The 18,692-nt window shown below is 40.1% G+C and overlaps 1 protein-coding gene across 1 annotated transcript in view; it reads right to left on the reverse strand.

The window, feature by feature from the left end:
- Positions 1 to 724: 724 nt before the first annotated feature.
- BEND2 (BEN domain containing 2) overlaps positions 725 to 18,692 on the reverse strand; it is a 31,703-nt gene continuing 13,735 nt past the window's right edge. The window contains exons 6-12 of the mRNA XM_074572562.1: positions 15,828 to 15,932; positions 13,406 to 13,919; positions 12,016 to 12,216; positions 10,942 to 11,063; positions 10,016 to 10,229; positions 8,303 to 8,506; positions 725 to 3,659 (exon numbers count right to left, since the gene is read on the reverse strand). Of these exons, the coding sequence (XP_074428663.1) occupies positions 3,424 to 3,659; positions 8,303 to 8,506; positions 10,016 to 10,229; positions 10,942 to 11,063; positions 12,016 to 12,216; positions 13,406 to 13,919; positions 15,828 to 15,932 (1,596 nt within the window). The 3' untranslated portion in view covers positions 725 to 3,423. The remainder of the gene's footprint in view (positions 3,660 to 8,302; positions 8,507 to 10,015; positions 10,230 to 10,941; positions 11,064 to 12,015; positions 12,217 to 13,405; positions 13,920 to 15,827; positions 15,933 to 18,692) is intronic.

Below are 18,692 nucleotides of genomic sequence, written 5' to 3' on the forward strand. Positions count from 1 at the left end.
ATACATGTAATTATTAATGTATCATATGAAAACATAATAAATGCCACCATTCACAAGGCTTTAATAGATGCATCAAGAAAGCATAACATTTTACATGTTATCAGGAAATGTGCACCAGAGCCTCCAGATGAGCAGTACTAGATTAGAGGTCTGTCAAGGCTGATGCCAGAAATACCAGATGAATTATGGAATATAATCTCAAATCCAGAGACGTCAATCAATCATGCACGAATAAAGGGGCCCAGCTCTACTGTACAGAGGAAGGACTCACACTGCATTAGGGACAGGTATTCGGACTACAAAGACGGAAGACACCAGGTGAATTCTCAGCGTATCAAATGATCAGATTGCCTTCCAAGCCCTGTTTTATTCCTTGAATAAGGGCCAATACAGAAACTGAATCCACTGGGTGAATAAGGCCTGCTCTACCAAAAGTGCACCAGTTTAAAGGAGTTAAAAGTTTTACTCAACTCCTACCCTTTTGTGGAGATCTCGATTTCAGATAGCTCACACAAAGCCGTACCTGACAAGCAAAAGTCCAAAAGAGTTTGCCTTGGTTTACTGAATCAGTTAAGGCAGTAAAAATTTGAAAGTCATCTCACCTCAATCAGAAGACCTCCTCAAAACCCTGCTTCTTGAAAGGGGATCAAAAGAATCTTTTCAGATGAAACTGTACCTGAACTGTAGATCAGTGGTGCAAGAAATTTAAGACACACAGATGTAGTCAAGGAGCTATATGCTATTTTTATTTGTAAAATACTTTATTCCTAACAGCAAAATACTGTAATTTTGTTTTATAAAAGTTAGCAAAAATTGATACATTTGAACCAGAAACAAGAAAACTATTTCTACTTTTATTCAATTATTCAATTCTCTTTTCAATATGGAAGCTATAGGTATGCACCACACTAACAGATTTCAGTGCCAGACAGGTCATTCAATAAATATATCATTCTACCATTAAAATCTGTGAAGGACAGTGAAAAAGTTTCATAAAACTACTGAAAAAAATATAAGCATTTTTGGCTTTTTCAGAGATTTGGAACTAGTAATATCTACACGCAACAAAGTTCTTGGCATTTACAAGAATGATTGTATAGAACAGTAACAGCAGAAACTGTTAGTAGTAAACTAGAACAACCAAATTTGCAGCACAACGTTTCTAGGAAAAAAAAAAATAAAATCAGAAATTCAGCCTATTTCTTAAATCCTACAGAAGACTTCTGCAAGGAGGTGGTAGGGGATTTCATATCAGATAAGGATTGCATATCCTAACTTGCAATAAAAAAAGCTGTTCCTATACTGTATATAATAAACACTGCCTGTTTGTTATGAATAGAAGTTGAAGTAAGAACAAGTAACTTCGCTATTTTATCCTATTACTAACAAAAAACACAAACCATGAAACCTTTGCCTTGGAGAGGACAGGTTTAGTTAAATCTTGTTCTGCTATATATACAGGCATAATTCTGGAAGCCACAGTTGCATCAACTTTCAGAGGTGAAATTCGTTCCCTGTGTCAGCCTTCTGAGAAGCTTCTTTCTGTGAAGACGTCTGAGACAACACTCAGACAGAATGCAAGTGGCAAGGCAAGTTCACGCACCAGTTAATCAATATGTAGACAGTGAAAGATGGCGTGACTGATGCTGGAAAACCAAGTAACAGAAAGGCACATGCAAAATACTTCCTCTTTTGAAAGAAAACAAAACAAAACAAAAAAACCAACCCAAAAAACACAACCAAAAGCCCCCAAGCAACAAAGAACTTGCCCAACAAAAAAAGCCATTAACTTCTGTACAGTTAATGCTGTTGAATTTCAACTTAAAAATGAAACCAAGGGGAATGTGAAACTGAATATATGTAGTAATTATTTTTTTTATTTTTATGAGTTCACCATCCTTGTTTGGTTGGTTTTTGGGGCTTTCTTAATATATAATTCAGTGCACTAATAAATCTTTAGTGTTGTGTGGACAGAAAGGAAAGGCAACAGCATGAGTATTTATTATTGACAACAACTTCTTCCTCCAGGTGATAGAGGAGCCAGCAAGGAGAGGTGCCTTGCTGGACCTCGTACTCACCTACAGTGAGGGGCTTGCTGAGAATGTGAAGGTCAAAAGCCACTGTAGCTGCAATGACCATGAGATGGTGGAGTTCAGGATCCTGAGGGGAGGGAGGACGGTAGAAAGCAGGCTCATAATCCTGGACTTCAGGAGAGCAGACTTTGGTCTCCTCAAAGATCTGCTAGGAAGAGTCCTATGGGATTTGGGCCTTGGAGAGAACACGGGTCCAAGAAGATTAAAATTCAAGGATCCACACAGATCCATCTCAACAAAAAAGAAGTCAGGCAAAAATGCCAGGAAGCCTGTGTGGATGAACAAGGAGCTTCTGGACAAACTCAAACACAAAAAGAAAGCATACAGAGTGTGTGTGTGTGTGTGGGGAGTAACCTGGGAGGAATGCAGTGACATTGAGCATCCAGGGTTGGAGTTATGAAAGCTAAAGCCCAACTGGAATTGAATGCAGCCAGGGACGTCAAAGACAACAGAAGGGCTTCTGTAAGTACACAGGCGACAAAAGGAAGGCTTGGAAAAATGTGGGTCTGCTGCTGAATGAGATGGGGGTCCTGGTGACATAGGACAAGGAAAAGGCTGAGGCACTTTTCAATTGCTTTGCCTCAGCCTTTTCTAGCAAGACTGGCCTTCTGGAATACCAGGTGCCAGAGATCAGGGGGAAAGGCTGAAGCAAGGAAGACACACTGGGTGGAAGGGGATCTGGTCAGGGAATACTTTAGCAAACTGGATGTGCGTTAAGTCTAACGTGCAGCCACGAGTGCTGAGGGAACTGGCTGATGTCATTGTGAGGCCACTCCTGATAACCTCTGATCAACCACGGTGAATGGGTGAAGTGCCCAAAGACTGGATGAAAGCAGATGTCACTAGATGCAATACAAACATGTTTTTTTTCCCCTTTCTGCATTAGATACTTTTGCTTAAAATATCCATTTGTCAAAGCAAATTTCATTCCTTACACATAATGAGATGATTTAGCTGGTTATGAGTCTTCCTCCAAGGAGGACCATTCTTTTCTCTCCACATTTCTATGTACTTCTGCTGACTTGATGCGCAATGTGTCTTTTCTAATCAGATTCGTTGACTCTGAAATATTAATCGTGAGAAGAAGGTGCTTTTAGGGAAGGGCACATTGGAAATGCTACAGGGAATAGTGGAAGTAATTTCTGACGAGCACAGATGCTACTTATACAAGGAGTTAGGGTTCCCAAGTCTTCCGCTAACTTTGGTCTCATGAAATAATACTATTTAGTGCTCCTGACGACTCAATATAATAGGACAGTGTACTCAATGTAATATGCTTCTACGTGGGATTTATAAAAACCTGCTAAATTAAGATTTGAAACAGAGAGCTTCAGTCTGTGAGATTGATAGTGTCACTTTCAAATGGCTTGACTGAAGTGGGACTCCGTGGAGGACTCTTTGCACTCAGTGGTGGCGCTGCCAAGACTTTCCGTCGGATTCCAATTGTAGCCTTTTTATGGTCATGTCTGAGACTGCGGATCGTGCTGTTTATGGCAGCCACACATGCCTTCCAATCATATCCAGTTTCCTTTAGATCAAAGGATGGATAATTCTCTTGAAGAAAGTCTAAAAATAAACAAGTATATAATAGTGAGTTATCAATTATTTATGCAAGCTATATACTCTTTTTGGATGTAATTAAGACAAAACAAGTGCATGCTACCAAAACAGGACAGCAAGGCATATTACAAGGTTTGAAGAGCAAAGCTAGAGGGCAGATATTGCCCCCCGCCCTCCCCTTTCTGTTTGCTCTGAAAATGAGTAGCAAAAGGTCTTAAAGGCACTAAAACAAAATATGCCAAGAAAGGACGTAACCACGTATGTGGGCTTGATCCCTTGAAGTGCTGAGTAACTTCAGTTTCTAACGTGGTCAACCAGAGCAAAGAAATCTCAGGCTCCATTTCAGAATGACCAGTATTTAGCAGGACCAAGCCCTCCTCCAAAGGATCTCTGACAACTGTATTCACTAAAATGAAACACAGCAATTCAACATAACACAGCTATAGAGGAACAACTGTGATAGAAAAACTGCAAGAGCTTGTTCCTTACCATAGTGCAACAAGATCAGTAAACAAATACTTGAGTTCAGTAGCAACGGGATAAATAAGTTAAGACTATGGCACCTCTCTCCCCTTCAACAAGTGAAAAGGGTAGTTTTAGAAAAAGATTTTTTTTTTTTTTTTTAATTACTGAGAAGTAATTGTCCTTCTGAGCTTAGCTAAATTACACGTTGTCTCTAAGCAAGCCCCTAAAAGATTTAAATAAGCACCGAAAAGGAATTCTTAGCTGTAATTTCGAATCAAAGGCAATACCATTCCTACTTCTCCTATTAACGTCTATATTTACCTTAGTAGAATGAAAGGTATAGCTAGTTGATATTATGCCATTTTTGTTCTTCAACTGCTCTCACATATACTAGCAAGTAAAAATCTAATATGGTATCATTGTTTACAGTCGATACTTTAACTTGTAGTTCCAAACCTGGAAACCTATTTTGCCAGAAAGGCATGGATCTCAAGGAAGAAAAAAACAGAGAGAAAAACTTGTGCTCTTGCAGTTTACTCTGCTCCAGGAGGGTAAGGCAGGGAGCGAAAGCACCTTAGTTTCCTTCATTCCCAGGACACTCCTGTAATAAACTATGCTGACAAAGGATACACAAGCTGTTGTCTGAAACAGCAGCCAAGCTCTTTCCCCTTCCATCCCTGACAGCAAATTCAAGAAAGTGCTTGGCCTCAGAGCCACAGTGCAGAACAGGAATTCCTACCACCAGGCCTATGGAGCCTTTGCACATGCCCCACAAAACAGCTTTTAAATTATGTTTTTTCTTTCACAGAAATTGACATCTTACTGGGACTACAGAAAGGCTATGCAGGGCCCCTTCCTGCTCTGCAGGATTATATTCAGGGACCTGCTGCTGCTGCCATCCAATCAGGCTATGTTATAATGTTAAAGAAAACAGGGCCAGCGACTGCTCTCTGGCCCCAGAGCCAAGTGACACGGCCTGGCTGCAACCCCACACAGAGGACTTTGTCTCTCGTCTGCTCTGGAACCTACGTGGTGTTCCTGCAGCCCTAAGACACAATTAATACATCTTTTGAATGCTTCTTAAACTCAAAATGTCATGAAACAAAATATGCGTGCAATGGGAGTACGTGCAGATGCTTAAAGTGGCAAAGCTTCCAGGCCACTGGTAAAGGAATATGTACAGTTTGGGAAAGCCCACTGTAACATATAGTCTTGCCATATTGGGAATGGTTTCTGGCATGCCCAGACATCACCCCAGAGAGTGCAAGTCCCAGCTCCATTTTATTTAGCACTGTTGCTGTATCTTCAGAGGCAATCTTGCTATACCTGTGGAGTTGTTAGGCTGCACTGGACAGATCTTAACAACCCTTTCAACCTCTCTATGCTCCAGACATGGAGGAGACGCAGTTTCAAGATTTGTTAGGAGATGCACATTGCAAAAAAATGCAATAAATCATAGAATATCTCAAGTCAGAAGGACCCATAAGGATTGAGTCCAACTCCATGCTCCTAGCAGGATTACCTAAAACTATATTATTTGACTAAGAGTGTTGTCCAGACAAGGGTAACTAGTCAAATATGCAACATTACTAACCAAGCGAACACTATCCCACAGTGATATTATAGGGGCACAGGAGGAAGTAAAACCCCACATCAAGCCTGTGGTGTTGGGAAACGTTGAAGGCACCCCACTATTACCCTGTCTGCGGCTTGGGATCCAGCCCAGTAAATAACATTCCACAAGCAAAACTTAAGAATTCCTGGCAAAGTATTTTCTCTTCAGATTTCTCATAGAAAAAGCCAACTTTTACAATGAAAATAAGGCAAGAACACAGAAAATTAAAAGAAAGGTGGAAAGGTTTCTCTACTGCAGGACCGAACCTTTTCAAGTATGTTGAACTCTCTAAGATACTGTAATAGCCATGGAGCAAATAGCCACCAAAAACCTGATGATCTTTCCCTCAACACCATAGTTTGTGCTGGCCATGTTTAAATCTTAACAGATAATGCCAAGTTTTCTTCTGTATAATAACCCATACACCTTTTCTACCTACAGTCTGTTTCACATTCCTCCTCACTTGCTGCATAACTGTTATGCTAATTGTACTGCCCCAGAGACTAACAGAAGACACCCTCTCAGGAAGGAGCATGGATCAGTGTTCCAGAAGAATGCTGAAGCAAGAACAATGCAGAAGGCAAAACAACTGCTACAAGTCCAACTGTAACATACTTTCCCTCTGCTTCTGGAATAGCATTTGCAAATAGAATAAGCAATACCAACTTCCTAAAGACATCCTGGATTCACATAAGCTGAGGAAACTGCAAAACTGTCCATATTAATACAGTGGCATGGGCTGTCACACATTATTTGAAAAGACATGTTTCAGCACAGATTCATTATTCAAATAGCTCAAACTGGTCTAGTGCAAAATACTGCCTGTTCACTTGGCAGCAGTCCTTATCCCACCTGTAGCTTCTAAACAACTACATCATTTGCCGAGACCTTTTCTCTCAATGGAGCCTACTAGGTCAGTAGAGACAGATGATCTCTGAGCTCTTAGAAGGGCAAGGCACTTGAATCTGCTCCTTTCCCATCACAGTCACTCATGCCATGAGGGAACTCAGGAGGTCTCTACTCCAACCTTTCCAAAGCAGGGACAACTCTGAGGTCAGACCAGGTTGCTCAGGGCTTTGTCCACTGAGGTGTGGAAAAAGGATGGAGATGACACAACCTCACGGGGCAACGTGCTCCACTGCTTGACTGTCCTCATGGGGAAAAAGGAGCTGCTCATATCCAGTCTGAACCTCTCATTTCCTTTTATGCCTGTGGTCTCACATCTTCCCACAGTCAATGCTGCAAACAGCTTGACTAGAAGGAGTTTACTTTGAAGACAGATAGTGGCAGGCTGCTACTGCGTCCCCTTGGAGCCTTCTCTTTTCCAGACTAAATAAGCCCAATTTCCTCACTGGACAAGTGCTCCAATTCCCCATCCCTTTTCGTGGCCCTCCAGCTTTATCGATATCTCTTTCTTATACTAGAGGACCCAAAATTGGATGCAGTAATGCAAATGCACACTCATGAGTGCTAAAAAGAGGGAGATAATCCTTTCCCTTGATCTGCTGGTTGTGCGCTCATTAATACAGTCCCAATTTGCTATCAAATGCAAACATGATGAGCGTTCTCCATTGTCTCCAAGTCATAGATAAAGATGTTAAACAGGCCAGGTACCAGGACAGACCCCTGCAGTACCCCATGTGTCAGTCTCCCAAGCAGAGCATGACCCACTACCCTCTGAGCACGCTTCCCTTGCTCAATCTTTTACGATTAATGTTGTGGTAGAAGCTTTTCTTGACATTCCTTGCAAGTCTCAACTCTAGCTGAGCTTTAGCTTTCCTGACACCATTCCAACACTCCTAGGCAAAGTTGCAAAATTCCACTTCATAAACTGTCCTTGCTTCCAATCTCTATATACTGCTTTTTTGCACTGGAGCTCAGTTGCGGACTTCCTGCTGAGCCAAACTTGTCTCCCCATAACTCTACAAGTTCTCCTAAGTGTCAGGATGGACTCTCTTGTGCTTGCCGAATGCTGTCCTTACAGTCCGTCCAGCTTTCCTGAGCTTCCCTCCTCTTCAGAGCTGTCTCATAAGCTCCCACCTATGAGTTTCACAAATAAGCCAAAGCCTGCTCTCCTAAGCTACAGGGTATGTACTCTCAGACCTTTTTAACTCTACTCAGGATCTTGAGGTCCATTATTTCATAGTCTCATACAGGCAATACTGCCACCGATTATCACACCCCAACCCTTTTTGTGAAGGGTGCCATAACCTGCTGTACATTACCTCTGGTTGGCCTACCTAGCCCCTGTATCAAGAAATTATACCCAACACCCTCCAGAATCCTCTGGGACTGTTTCCATCTCCCACTGTGTTGCCCTTTCAAGCAGATACCATGCAGACTGAGATTCCTTATATGAACCAGGTTTGTGATCTGTGACTTCCTTAAGTTGCTTAAATATAACTTCGTCCACTTTCCCTCAACTTGTTACACTGCTTGCACTCCTACCTGTCAGAATAGTTTCACAGACTTATTTCTGAAGCTCCATGGTTTGTTCATAGGATATAACAGTTAATCACTCTTGTTAATTTCCCTGCATTATCATTTGAACAGAGATTTTCTTACTTACCTCTGAGAGCATTAATTCTGTTGCAGTCCAGTGGGCTCATGCCACGTTCAAGATTACCATATACATTGCTTTTTACGAGCACATCTTCAGTGAACATGTGACGAATTAGGTAGCGAGCTGACAACTCTGGCCGAGACTTCCCCTTAGCTACATAAATGACCGAGAAAGGCAACTGAACGTTGCGCCATGGACTTCCAAGAAGTTCTAGAAAGGATGTCAGAAAAACAGAGACAGAAATTTTACTTATTCAATACCAACCATGCTTCAACGTGGCTGTGTATTACACTAAGACTAGGACACAAAAAGTTCTCCCTGAAACTACTGTACTTGCTTGGAAAGACCAGAGCAAAACCATAAAGCTACAGCTAATACTAAAATGCAACATATTGCAGACAAATGTCCAAGTAGCCAAAAATCCCTGCCTGTTTTACAGCAATGTAACATCACTTCTGATATGCTTTCAGCAATGGTAGCAATGTAACCTGCATTATTAATGACTTTCTAAATTGTTTTCATCTCACGTGAAAAGATGATGTTATTCCAATTACATAAGTGAATAGAAGTTCTTCTATTTCAATGGTGCTTAGATCCTGTAAGTGGAAACTGAAAAAGAGTGAATATTTTTAAATACTTCAATCTGACTCCACTGCAAACACTTTAAAAAAAAAAAAAAAAAGGCAAAATGTACAGTAAAGCAGGAGGTCTGATCTAACAAGTCTTGGGTGCAGGAGCAGATCTGACAGAGCCCCAAAGAGACTCTAATCAAATATATTATTTCCAAGGGCAGCTAATCTCAGCTCATTTTCCTTGAAGCTCTCTAGAGGAATCACATGCTGTACATGTTTTTTTTTCCCTAAACAAAAATGCATTGGAAAAAATTAAGTATAAAGGCTGCTTTAAGATTTTTTTGCAGCCTTTCAGTACTTAAAAGGGGCTTGTAAGAAAGATGACAACAAACATTTTAGCAGGGCCTGTTGCAGTACAACAAGGGGTACTGGTTTTAAACTAAAAGAGGGTAAATATAGACTAGATATAAGAAACTTTTTACAACAAGGGTGGTGAAACACTGTCAGAGGTTGCCCAGAGAGGTAGTAGATGCCCCATCCCTGGAAACATTTAAGATCAGGTTGGACGGGGCTCTGAGCAACCTGATCTAGCTGAAGATGTCTCTGCTCATTGCAGGGAGGGTGGACTAGATGACCTTCAAAGGTTCCTTCCAACCCAAATTATTTTCTTATTCTATGATTTTTATTGTCCCAAATTGTCAGTTTTACAGAAAGGTGTACTTTTCTTCTGAAATTGCAATACCATTCAATAAATATTCTGAGCAAGCTTACTCCATTAAGGTAGAATATCTCCAACATTAAAAAAAACAAAAACAAAAACAGCATAACTGTGAAGTAACTCCTGAAAAATAATTACTCAGAGAAACTGAACAAAACATCTTACAGCTGAACTTTCCAATCTTACAGTGGATATGCATTATGGGACATTGGTAGATGCAAACACATGTTCAGTTAGCCAGATAACGTTCTTGTTTGCTCCCATGAAGACTTACTACATATACATCAAGTGACTGCCTTAAGAGGAAGGGTCACATAGTTGAGCAAATCCCTTTACTACACAATTTCACCTATAGCAGCCTCTTCTGCCTCTCACTGACCATTTAAAATGTAACACACAAATTCAGAAGACAAAGATTTCTTAGTTTACCCATAGGTTCCAGAGACTGCGGTTTCTTGACTGAAGGTGTATGGAAAGCTTCTGGAAGCTTATCCAATCCTGAATTCTGCAATGTGTCAGTTATGGAGCTGGTCATTTTCTGAGAGTTTTGAGAATTGCCTTCACTATCTTCATTATAATTTAAATCTGCACCATGAGATGTATCTGGAGCGACAGCCGCTATTTCTTTCCCTTCAGCTGTCTCCTGAAACATTAAATGAGGTTAGCACATGCACTGGGAGAAGCCTACCAGTTTTCTAATTAGTGTTACAGTTCATTTCCCATTTAGTATAAATTAGATTCGAGATATTTACAATATAGCTACTTCTGAACTTCAATCATGAAAGCCACAGGTGAACCAGATACTTAAATATTCACAGATTTGCACAAAGCTTTTTAGAAGCAAAGGTAAATGGAGTTACAGGTGTCTTGGGAGTGATGTTTCAGTCCATATAAAGTTGAAATGCATGGCTGGATATATCTGAAGGAACGCCTGTGAAAACAGTGCTAGCCCCTACATGTTTAGGCTCGCAATCAAATTTGACACTACTTCTGGGCAACGTTTACAGTTCAGTTAGTTAGAAGAGGCTTGGCTGCAAAGTAAAATTACTGAACAGGAAATTGGTTCTGTTTTACCTCAAACCAGGACACTTCCTTTTAGTATGCTATGCTTATACATCTCTTAACTGAATACTGGACACAGGAGCGGGAAGAGGCAGAGCAAGAGAAAGGGATACACTTACAGTATTCCCCATATGGAACTAGTGCTGCAGTCAGCAGGATATGCTGAGCAGTGCAAAGACAGAACTCAAGCAATTTCCAATTAGAGCACTTGTATGATGAGGCGTTCAAATAATTAATTTGAGAAAGAAGCACAAACTTAGTACTTAATAAATTATCACCTTGAGACAACTTACTGGGTTTATTTTTGTTTCAGAGCGTAAACAGCGGATCATAGCATTGACATTCGTGATACATGTTTTCCAGTCTTTTCCATGCTCGCTCAAATCATAGTTTGGAAAGTTAGTTGCAAGAAATTCTGCATATAAAAGATAGAAAAGTTTTTAAGCTTTATGACAAAATGCAGTATTTAAAAAAGCATTCTAATGTAGAAAGAGAGAAAGCCAACAAATGTTTCACGTTCAGTGTTCTCCATTTAGAGGCTTTAGATTTCCAGCTTTAATTAAAGAGAGGTAGTAAACTCACGTTTTGAAGCTAAGCAGCACTATGAATTTAAGATGCACAGTGATACTTTTTTGAGGTGTTGTGAACAATGCTTTTATTATTAAGCATTTCCTAGTACAATTAGGGGAAAAGTGTGATTTATCATACCAACGTTAAAAAAAAATCAACAAAAACACTCCCACAAAAAACACAGACGGGTAATACTGCAACTACATCACGTGGCTTAAACAGTCTCCCATCCTCTAAACAGGAAGGAGATGTATAGGTTCACACAGACATGCCATAGGATCTGTGTAAATGGCTTGACATTTAAAAAAAAGAAAAAGCCTTCCCCATTTTCACCATTTCTCAAACAAACAGGAGAAGTGAACTTAAGAGTAGAGTATTTAAGAATCACCCGTTAACGTTTGTCCCAAGTGTGCCATGGCCATAAAAAAAAACAAAAACAAAAATGGAAAAAAAAAAACAAACAAAAAAACCCACAAAACCCATGCCACACACAAACATGAAATAAATTGTAATGAAAAATTTAGAAACAGTCAGCATGACTGATGAACATGAACTACACAAAACTAAGAGAAATCAGAATTGTTTTATCCACATGGAAGAAAAATGAACATTGAGAATTACAAAGCAGGAATTTCAAAACCAAAAGACACAGCTGAGTGGGGCACATCCACTACTGCATTTTTCAGTTCACCAGCTGCTAGACAATGATTAGCAGAAACATATAGAAAAGGACTCCTTGTAAATGAAAAACTTTGTTAAGAATTTAAGTAAATTGCGCATTTTGAAAGGCAGCATACCTCTTATTGCAGCAATTTTGTTTGGATCCAATGTTCTGCGCCCCCGTGCACTCACTCCCATAATGCTGCACAATAATGTTTCCTTGGGGAACAAGACACGAACTAAGTAGCGTGCTGCATACTTTGGTTTAGTCTTTTGCCGAGCTTTCATCAAATAGTTTCCAAGAACTTTTACATTTCTCACTGGGTCACCAACAAACTCTTTGGTAAAACAAACAAACAAACAAATTAAAAAACCCAAGCAAGTTGTTAAAAAAAAATAAATACTTTTTCAAACTCTTTCTCTTGACCTCTATGGTACTCTCGGTATATGTTCTTTACTACAGATAATTCTATGTGTTACTTACCTTTGCTCTTACAAAAGCAGCTCTAAATTGGAATGGTAACAGAAATATCTTTTTGAGTCACGTTAACCACCAAAGTAACTAACTGAAATAATAACACCCAAGAAAATACATTAGACACATGAGAATCGAAAATATTCAGACTGGCCAATTTTACACACGTACAGATACCATGTATGTTTTCAAGACAATGAACCACGAAGAACGGCATATCCATACATAGTAGTGCTAAAATCATATGCTGTTTACAAATTTGCAGATAGATATCCGAGTATTTCACCTACTATTCGTGCAGCTCTTCAGCTGTATGAACTTATTTTTTAGACCAGAAGCAACCAAAAACTCCTATCTCAGCCTTCCATGTAACTCAGGGCGTTTACACTTTAGAAAGAAATGCATTAGTTTTTAATACAGGGTGCTATTTTATGTGTCCCTGTTTATTATAATGCAATCATTATGGAATTCTTCATTTTCTGTGGAAATAAGTATTTTGAAAGAAACCAAACACTGCAGTATTTGGGGATAGAAAGGATTTTTCACTGCTAAAATCCTCCACAAGAAGAAAACAGGCATTTCCTTCACACAAAAAAGTTGCTTTCTTAAATGCAAAACACGTATACAGGCATACGCCTCACTTAGCTTTACTGGTAGTCTCTTGTCTTTTTAAACACATGCATAGCATGCATACATTACTTATGACATATATACAGGTTACAAATAGGTTACATCAAGAGTACAAAGAGAGAAAAAGAGAGTCTAGCCTTAAAAGAACCCAAAGCATGTACTGTAAATCGAAAGGCTTGCGGTAGTCTATAGAACTGTATATACACTGCAGAGGTTTTTAAGTGATCATATTAAACATTCCTGTGACCTTTATTTCAAAAGTTTTAAACAGTATTCCATTATAGAAATGGCTGTAAGGCAGCCAGTCCTGCTCCTTTACTTTTAGTAAATAATGATTAAGAGATTTCTTTAGGCACATTTCTTCATGCCAGCAGCAGTTTTTTTAGCCTTTGTTTCTGAGTATTTATTACAAAGGAACTCACCAAAGCTGGGATTGATGGAGACTGAAGAAGATGGTAGTTCTTTACTGATATTCACACTCCCAGATGCATTTCTGTAGTTCATGACCACAGCATTATTTCCCATACTGGTCTCTGACGGTGCTGGCATCGATGACGATGCCACTGGTGAAGATGTGATATTGACAGTACTTTCCACAGCACCAGCTACAAGATTTGATTGTGGAGAAAGGTCAGGCATCCCGTTATTTGCTGTGTATGATGAATGCAATGAATGCGTAGAAACTATAGTGGGGAGTGGTGGGCTCTGCCTATGAACAGGCTGCTGCGATTCAAGCTGAAGACTCTGCTGAACATGTTTTATTGTGGAATTGACCTGAACATGACCATTCTGTAAAGCAACCCTTATGAGTGGGCTATGCCTTCCCTGGCCTGGTGAAGGGAGATGAAGACTTGATTCCTTTTCCATGGATCTTTGCAGTTTTATTTTTCCCTGGGGCAAATGACAGGAACTTCTGTATGTAAATCCAACTGGTTTCTGCAAATGTGATTCAGAAAGCAATTAAAAGGTTAAATTAGATATATTGGGTTATTTTTTTCTTTTACAAACCAGGAAGACTAGATTTTAGTAATGATGCTATTGGCAACAGACTCTTCATTGAGGTAGTCATTGTCATAAAGCCAGTGCTATTATTTTTTCGCCTTCCCTCTACTTTGTTTTATTCTCACTTGTAGTTCCAACACTAAAAGTTTATCTGATCAGCTTCAACGTCTCTCAAGTTTTTTCCACCGGGGGTGCTGGCAAATCGCTTTCTAAAAAGCGAGATATATAATGAGAAAGGCAGCTTTGTAAAGGCTCTTAAAAAAAGCTCCATAAAAAAATAGGCAAAATAAAATTTAAAATTTGTCAGCCATTGACCCAGTCTGCTGAATTTTCAAAGGATTCTCCACTTCCATGTTAGCTTCCTTTTAAACAAGAAAAAAACCAATTCACTTTCTCTCCTGGTTGCCTCTTCATTCTTTATTTGCTAGCTGAGACATTAAACATTCATATCTCGTCTATGATGGAAGATTCCGAAGAGACTAAGGCAGACAAACTGAGAGATGGGCTATGCTTTCCACCACATGGAGTACTTCTATTAAGAAGCATATGCACCTTAAAGCACGCGTTCTAGTTCAAAATACTGGTCACCGAGCAGGAGCTACCAAATGTAGCTGACACACATAGGTTTGGTTTCTTGTTTGTTTGTGTTGGTTTTCTTTTTGTCCTTTTTTTTTTGTATATAGAAATCTGATTATATTCCACCCTTGTAATCTTTAAAAATCTATGACCTGAAGAAAGGTTTATATGCCTCAAAGTTTGTCCATTTCTCCAGTTATTGGAGGTGAGCTAATTAAAAAAAATCATACCTTTACAACCAACTTTTCCTTATTTATACTCTTAGCGCATCACAGATACAACAATTATACAGCTATAAAAAACCTACAGCATTCCTGATGGTTTTACAGATAAAGTTCTAGCAGAACCTAAGAAAATGGTTGGCAGGTTGCATTTGCTGGCTTCTCCCTTACACCTTATAGTGATAAAAGCTGCCTTTGAAAAAAAAAAAAAAATGCAGCACAGGTCACTTAATCTGAACATAAAAGCAGCTGCCATTCCACATGATCAGAGGGGAGGGCAAGAGCACAGAGGTCACAGAGTCCAATCATAGCTACCAAGACCAGTTTGTTCCCTGAATTTCATATTTTCGGATGTGTGGACAGTATAAGCTTGGAGATGTCAACAAAAACACATTCCCAAATAAAACCTAGTATCCTATTGATAACTGACATGCATGAGAATGTCATCATTTTACCCACCCTTAAAAGAAATGGCCTTACTGATGTCTTGACATCTCCTGACAGCAGGATCACCTCTGCCACATTAAAAGCTTTGCAGTATTATTGACAATGAAAGGTCATTATGGATTTTATGACCTTCTTCAAAAATCATCTGTTACGTTTTCCTTTTAAAGAGCATTGTTACAAGTACTAATATTCTGTCTCCTTAGTTAACACTGGATGGACCACATAGGAAAAAAATGGATAGTGTGTACTCAGTATCAAACCTTCTTAGAAATTTTGAAAAAAGGTATTTTATTAAAAAAAGATACAATTCTATACCATAATGGATACGACAATACACTGTTGAGATCTAAAAATTGTTAGTCAATTGAACCAGCCTGTGTGAATGATGCCTAAAATCTCTTCTAACTGCAGAAACCAATGGTCAGTAACAACATCGGAGACTGAAGCTGGCCTATAGTAAGAAATCTAGAATAAATTAATTGAAATGGATTTTAAGTCTACAAATCTTAGTAAAAGGAGATGATTTTTTTTTAAATAAGCATCAGAGGAAGTGAGAGAATTAAAGGAAAAATGAGTGTCTCAGGTCTTTAATACTCACAGGTTTGAGCACCAGTGGCTTTAAACGAGCATGCTGCATTTCTGAGACCTTCCGATGAAGCAGGTCAAATTTTTTATCCAATTTCTGAATGGCATCATACATGGCCTGACAACAAATGTAAGAGTGAAAACAGTATCGTTTCACAAGAACCCGATTTAAATCTGGAGAAATCAAGAAAATTCAATTAAGGGCAAAATACCCTCCCAAAAACTGAGTAAGATCTGCAGATAATATATACATTCTGTAAGCATATTAAAGATCAACATAGATACAAAATGCAAATAACAATAGTAAATATCACAGTAAAAAGAATTCTCAGAGAAGCTTACTCTTGCGACTTGAATGTGGCTGGCACTTAAAGGTTGTTCTTCCTTCTTCCAGCAGACGTTTTATTTTTACCTATTTGGTATATTTTGTTTTACTTTGAAAAGCTACTGACATGATCTAAAGTAAGTTAGGTATTCTGAAATGCTATTTGAAGTCATAGTAAGTTTCCAAGTACACAGTTAAAAGCTTCATAGGCAACCAACAAAACACCGATTTCTGTATCACCAAAGGGAAATATTTAGAAAAATACTAACTGTAAAGTAAGAGTCCCAACTGGAATTGAACGCAGCCAGGGACGTCAAAGACAACAGAAGGGCTTCTGTAAGTACACAGGCGACAAAAGGAAGGCTTGGAAAAATGTGGGTCTGCTGCTGAATGAGATGGGGGACCTGGTGACATAGGACAAGGAAAAGGCTGAGGCACTTTTCAATTGCTTTGCCTCAGCCTTTTCTAGCAAGACTGGCCTTCTGGAATACCAGGTGCCAGAGATCAGGGGGAAAGGCTGATGCAAGGAAGACACACTGGGTGGAAGGGGATCTGGTCAGGGAATACTTTAGCAAACTGGATGTGCGTTAAGTCTAACGTGCAGCCACAGGTGCTGAGGGAACTGGCTGATGTCATTGTGAGGCCACTCCTGGTAACCTCTGATCAACCACGGTGAATGGGAGAAGTGCCCAAAGACTGGATGAAAGCAGATGTCACTTCTATCTTGAAGAAGGGCGAGGGGGAGGAGCCAGGGAACTGCAGGCAGTCAGCCTCACCTCCATCCCTGGGAAGGTGATGGAGCAACTAATCCTGGAAACCAGGCACACGAATGACAAGAATACCACGAGGAGTAGTCACAGCATGGCTTCCCCAAGGGGAGGTCACGGTTGTCCAACTTGATAAACTTCTACAGTAAAATGACTGGCCCAGCAGATGAAAGTAGAGCAGTGGATATGGTCTACTTGGATTTAAGGAAGGCTTTTGACATTGTCTCTCATAAGATCCTCACAAGCTGCTGATATGCAGGCTGGATGAGCAGTGAGGTGGATTGGAAACTGGAAAAACGGCCAGGCCCAGAGGGTGGTGATCAGCAGCACAAAGTCTAGATGAAGGCCAGTAACCAGCAGAGTACCCCAGGGGTCAGTACTAGGTCCGATTCTGTTTAACATCTTCATTAATGATTTGGATTATGGGGCAGAGTGTACCTTGAGCAAACTTGCAGATGACATCAGACAAGCAGGAGCAGTTCATACACCAGAGGGTCGTGATGCCATCCAGAGGGATGTCCACAGGCAGGAGAAATGGGCCAACAGGAACCTCTTGAAGTTCAACAAGAACTGCAAAGTCCTGCACCTGGGGAAGAACAACCCCAGGCACCAGTACATGCTGGGGGCCACCTAGTTTGACAGCAGCTTGGCAGAAAAGGACCTGAGGACTTCTGGTGATTACTAAGTTGAATGTGAACCCGCAATGTGCCCTTGCTGCAACGCTGGCTAATGGTACCCTGGGCTTCATTGGGAAAGTACTGCTAGCAGGCCGAGGAAGATGATCCCTCTTCTCAGCACTGCTGAGGTCCTGATGCGCTGGGTCCAGTACAGCAGAGACATGAACATACTACAGAGAGTCCAGCAAAGGGCCATGAAGGTGACAGAGAGACAGGAGCATCTCTTCTATGGGGAAACGCTGAAGGAGCTGGGACTGTTCAGTCTGGACAAGAGAAAGCTCAGGGGCAAATCTCATCAATGCATACAAATACCTGAAGGGAGGGTGCAGAGAGGACTGAGCCAGGCTCTTTCCAAAGGTGCCCAGCAGCAGAACCAGAGGCAGTGGGAATAAACTGAAACACAGGAGGTTCCCGCTGAACATCAGGGAAGTTTTTTACTGTGACAGTAACTGAGCACTGGCACAGGTTGCCCAGGGAGATTGTGGAGACTCCCTTCTTGGAGATATTCAAAAGCCATCAGGATACAGTCCTGGGCTCTAGGGGGCCCTGCTTGAATATGGGGGTTGGACAAGATGACCTCTGGAAGTCCCTTACAATCTCAACCATCCTGTGATTCTGTGAAAATGAGATGTAAATGATGTACAGAGAAATCAACTCAGCCTTGCCTTCCAGAACAAGCATGGCATTGAAATCAATTGCATCCATGTTTTTAATAATCACAGAATGAAAGATAAAGAACTTGGAAAAAAAATCTACTTATTTTTTTGAAAGCGTCTGACCTTCAGTCAATCCCCAAAGTCAAGTTTTTGTTCCGATGTTAAAAGTTTGTGTTGCCTTACTAAAGCAGTCAGGTACAAACTTTTAAAAAGTATTATTGTAAAGGCCTAAATTTTCAGACATAAAAGACATAAATCAAAGCATTCAAAGTCCATCAGTTATTACTATACGTTGCTGTGCAATATAGAAAGTTACTTCTTCACTGTTTCTAGGATTTAGCAACTCAAACATGATGCTTACAGAACAATTTAGACATACACTTTGTGCTATAACACTTTAAAGAAATTAGATAACAGAATATTAATCTAGTATTGAAAGGACACTGCCAACTT

Source organism: Larus michahellis, chromosome 1 (genome assembly GCF_964199755.1).
Source record: "Larus michahellis chromosome 1, bLarMic1.1, whole genome shotgun sequence".
NCBI classification, from domain to species: Eukaryota; Metazoa; Chordata; class Aves; order Charadriiformes; family Laridae; genus Larus; species Larus michahellis.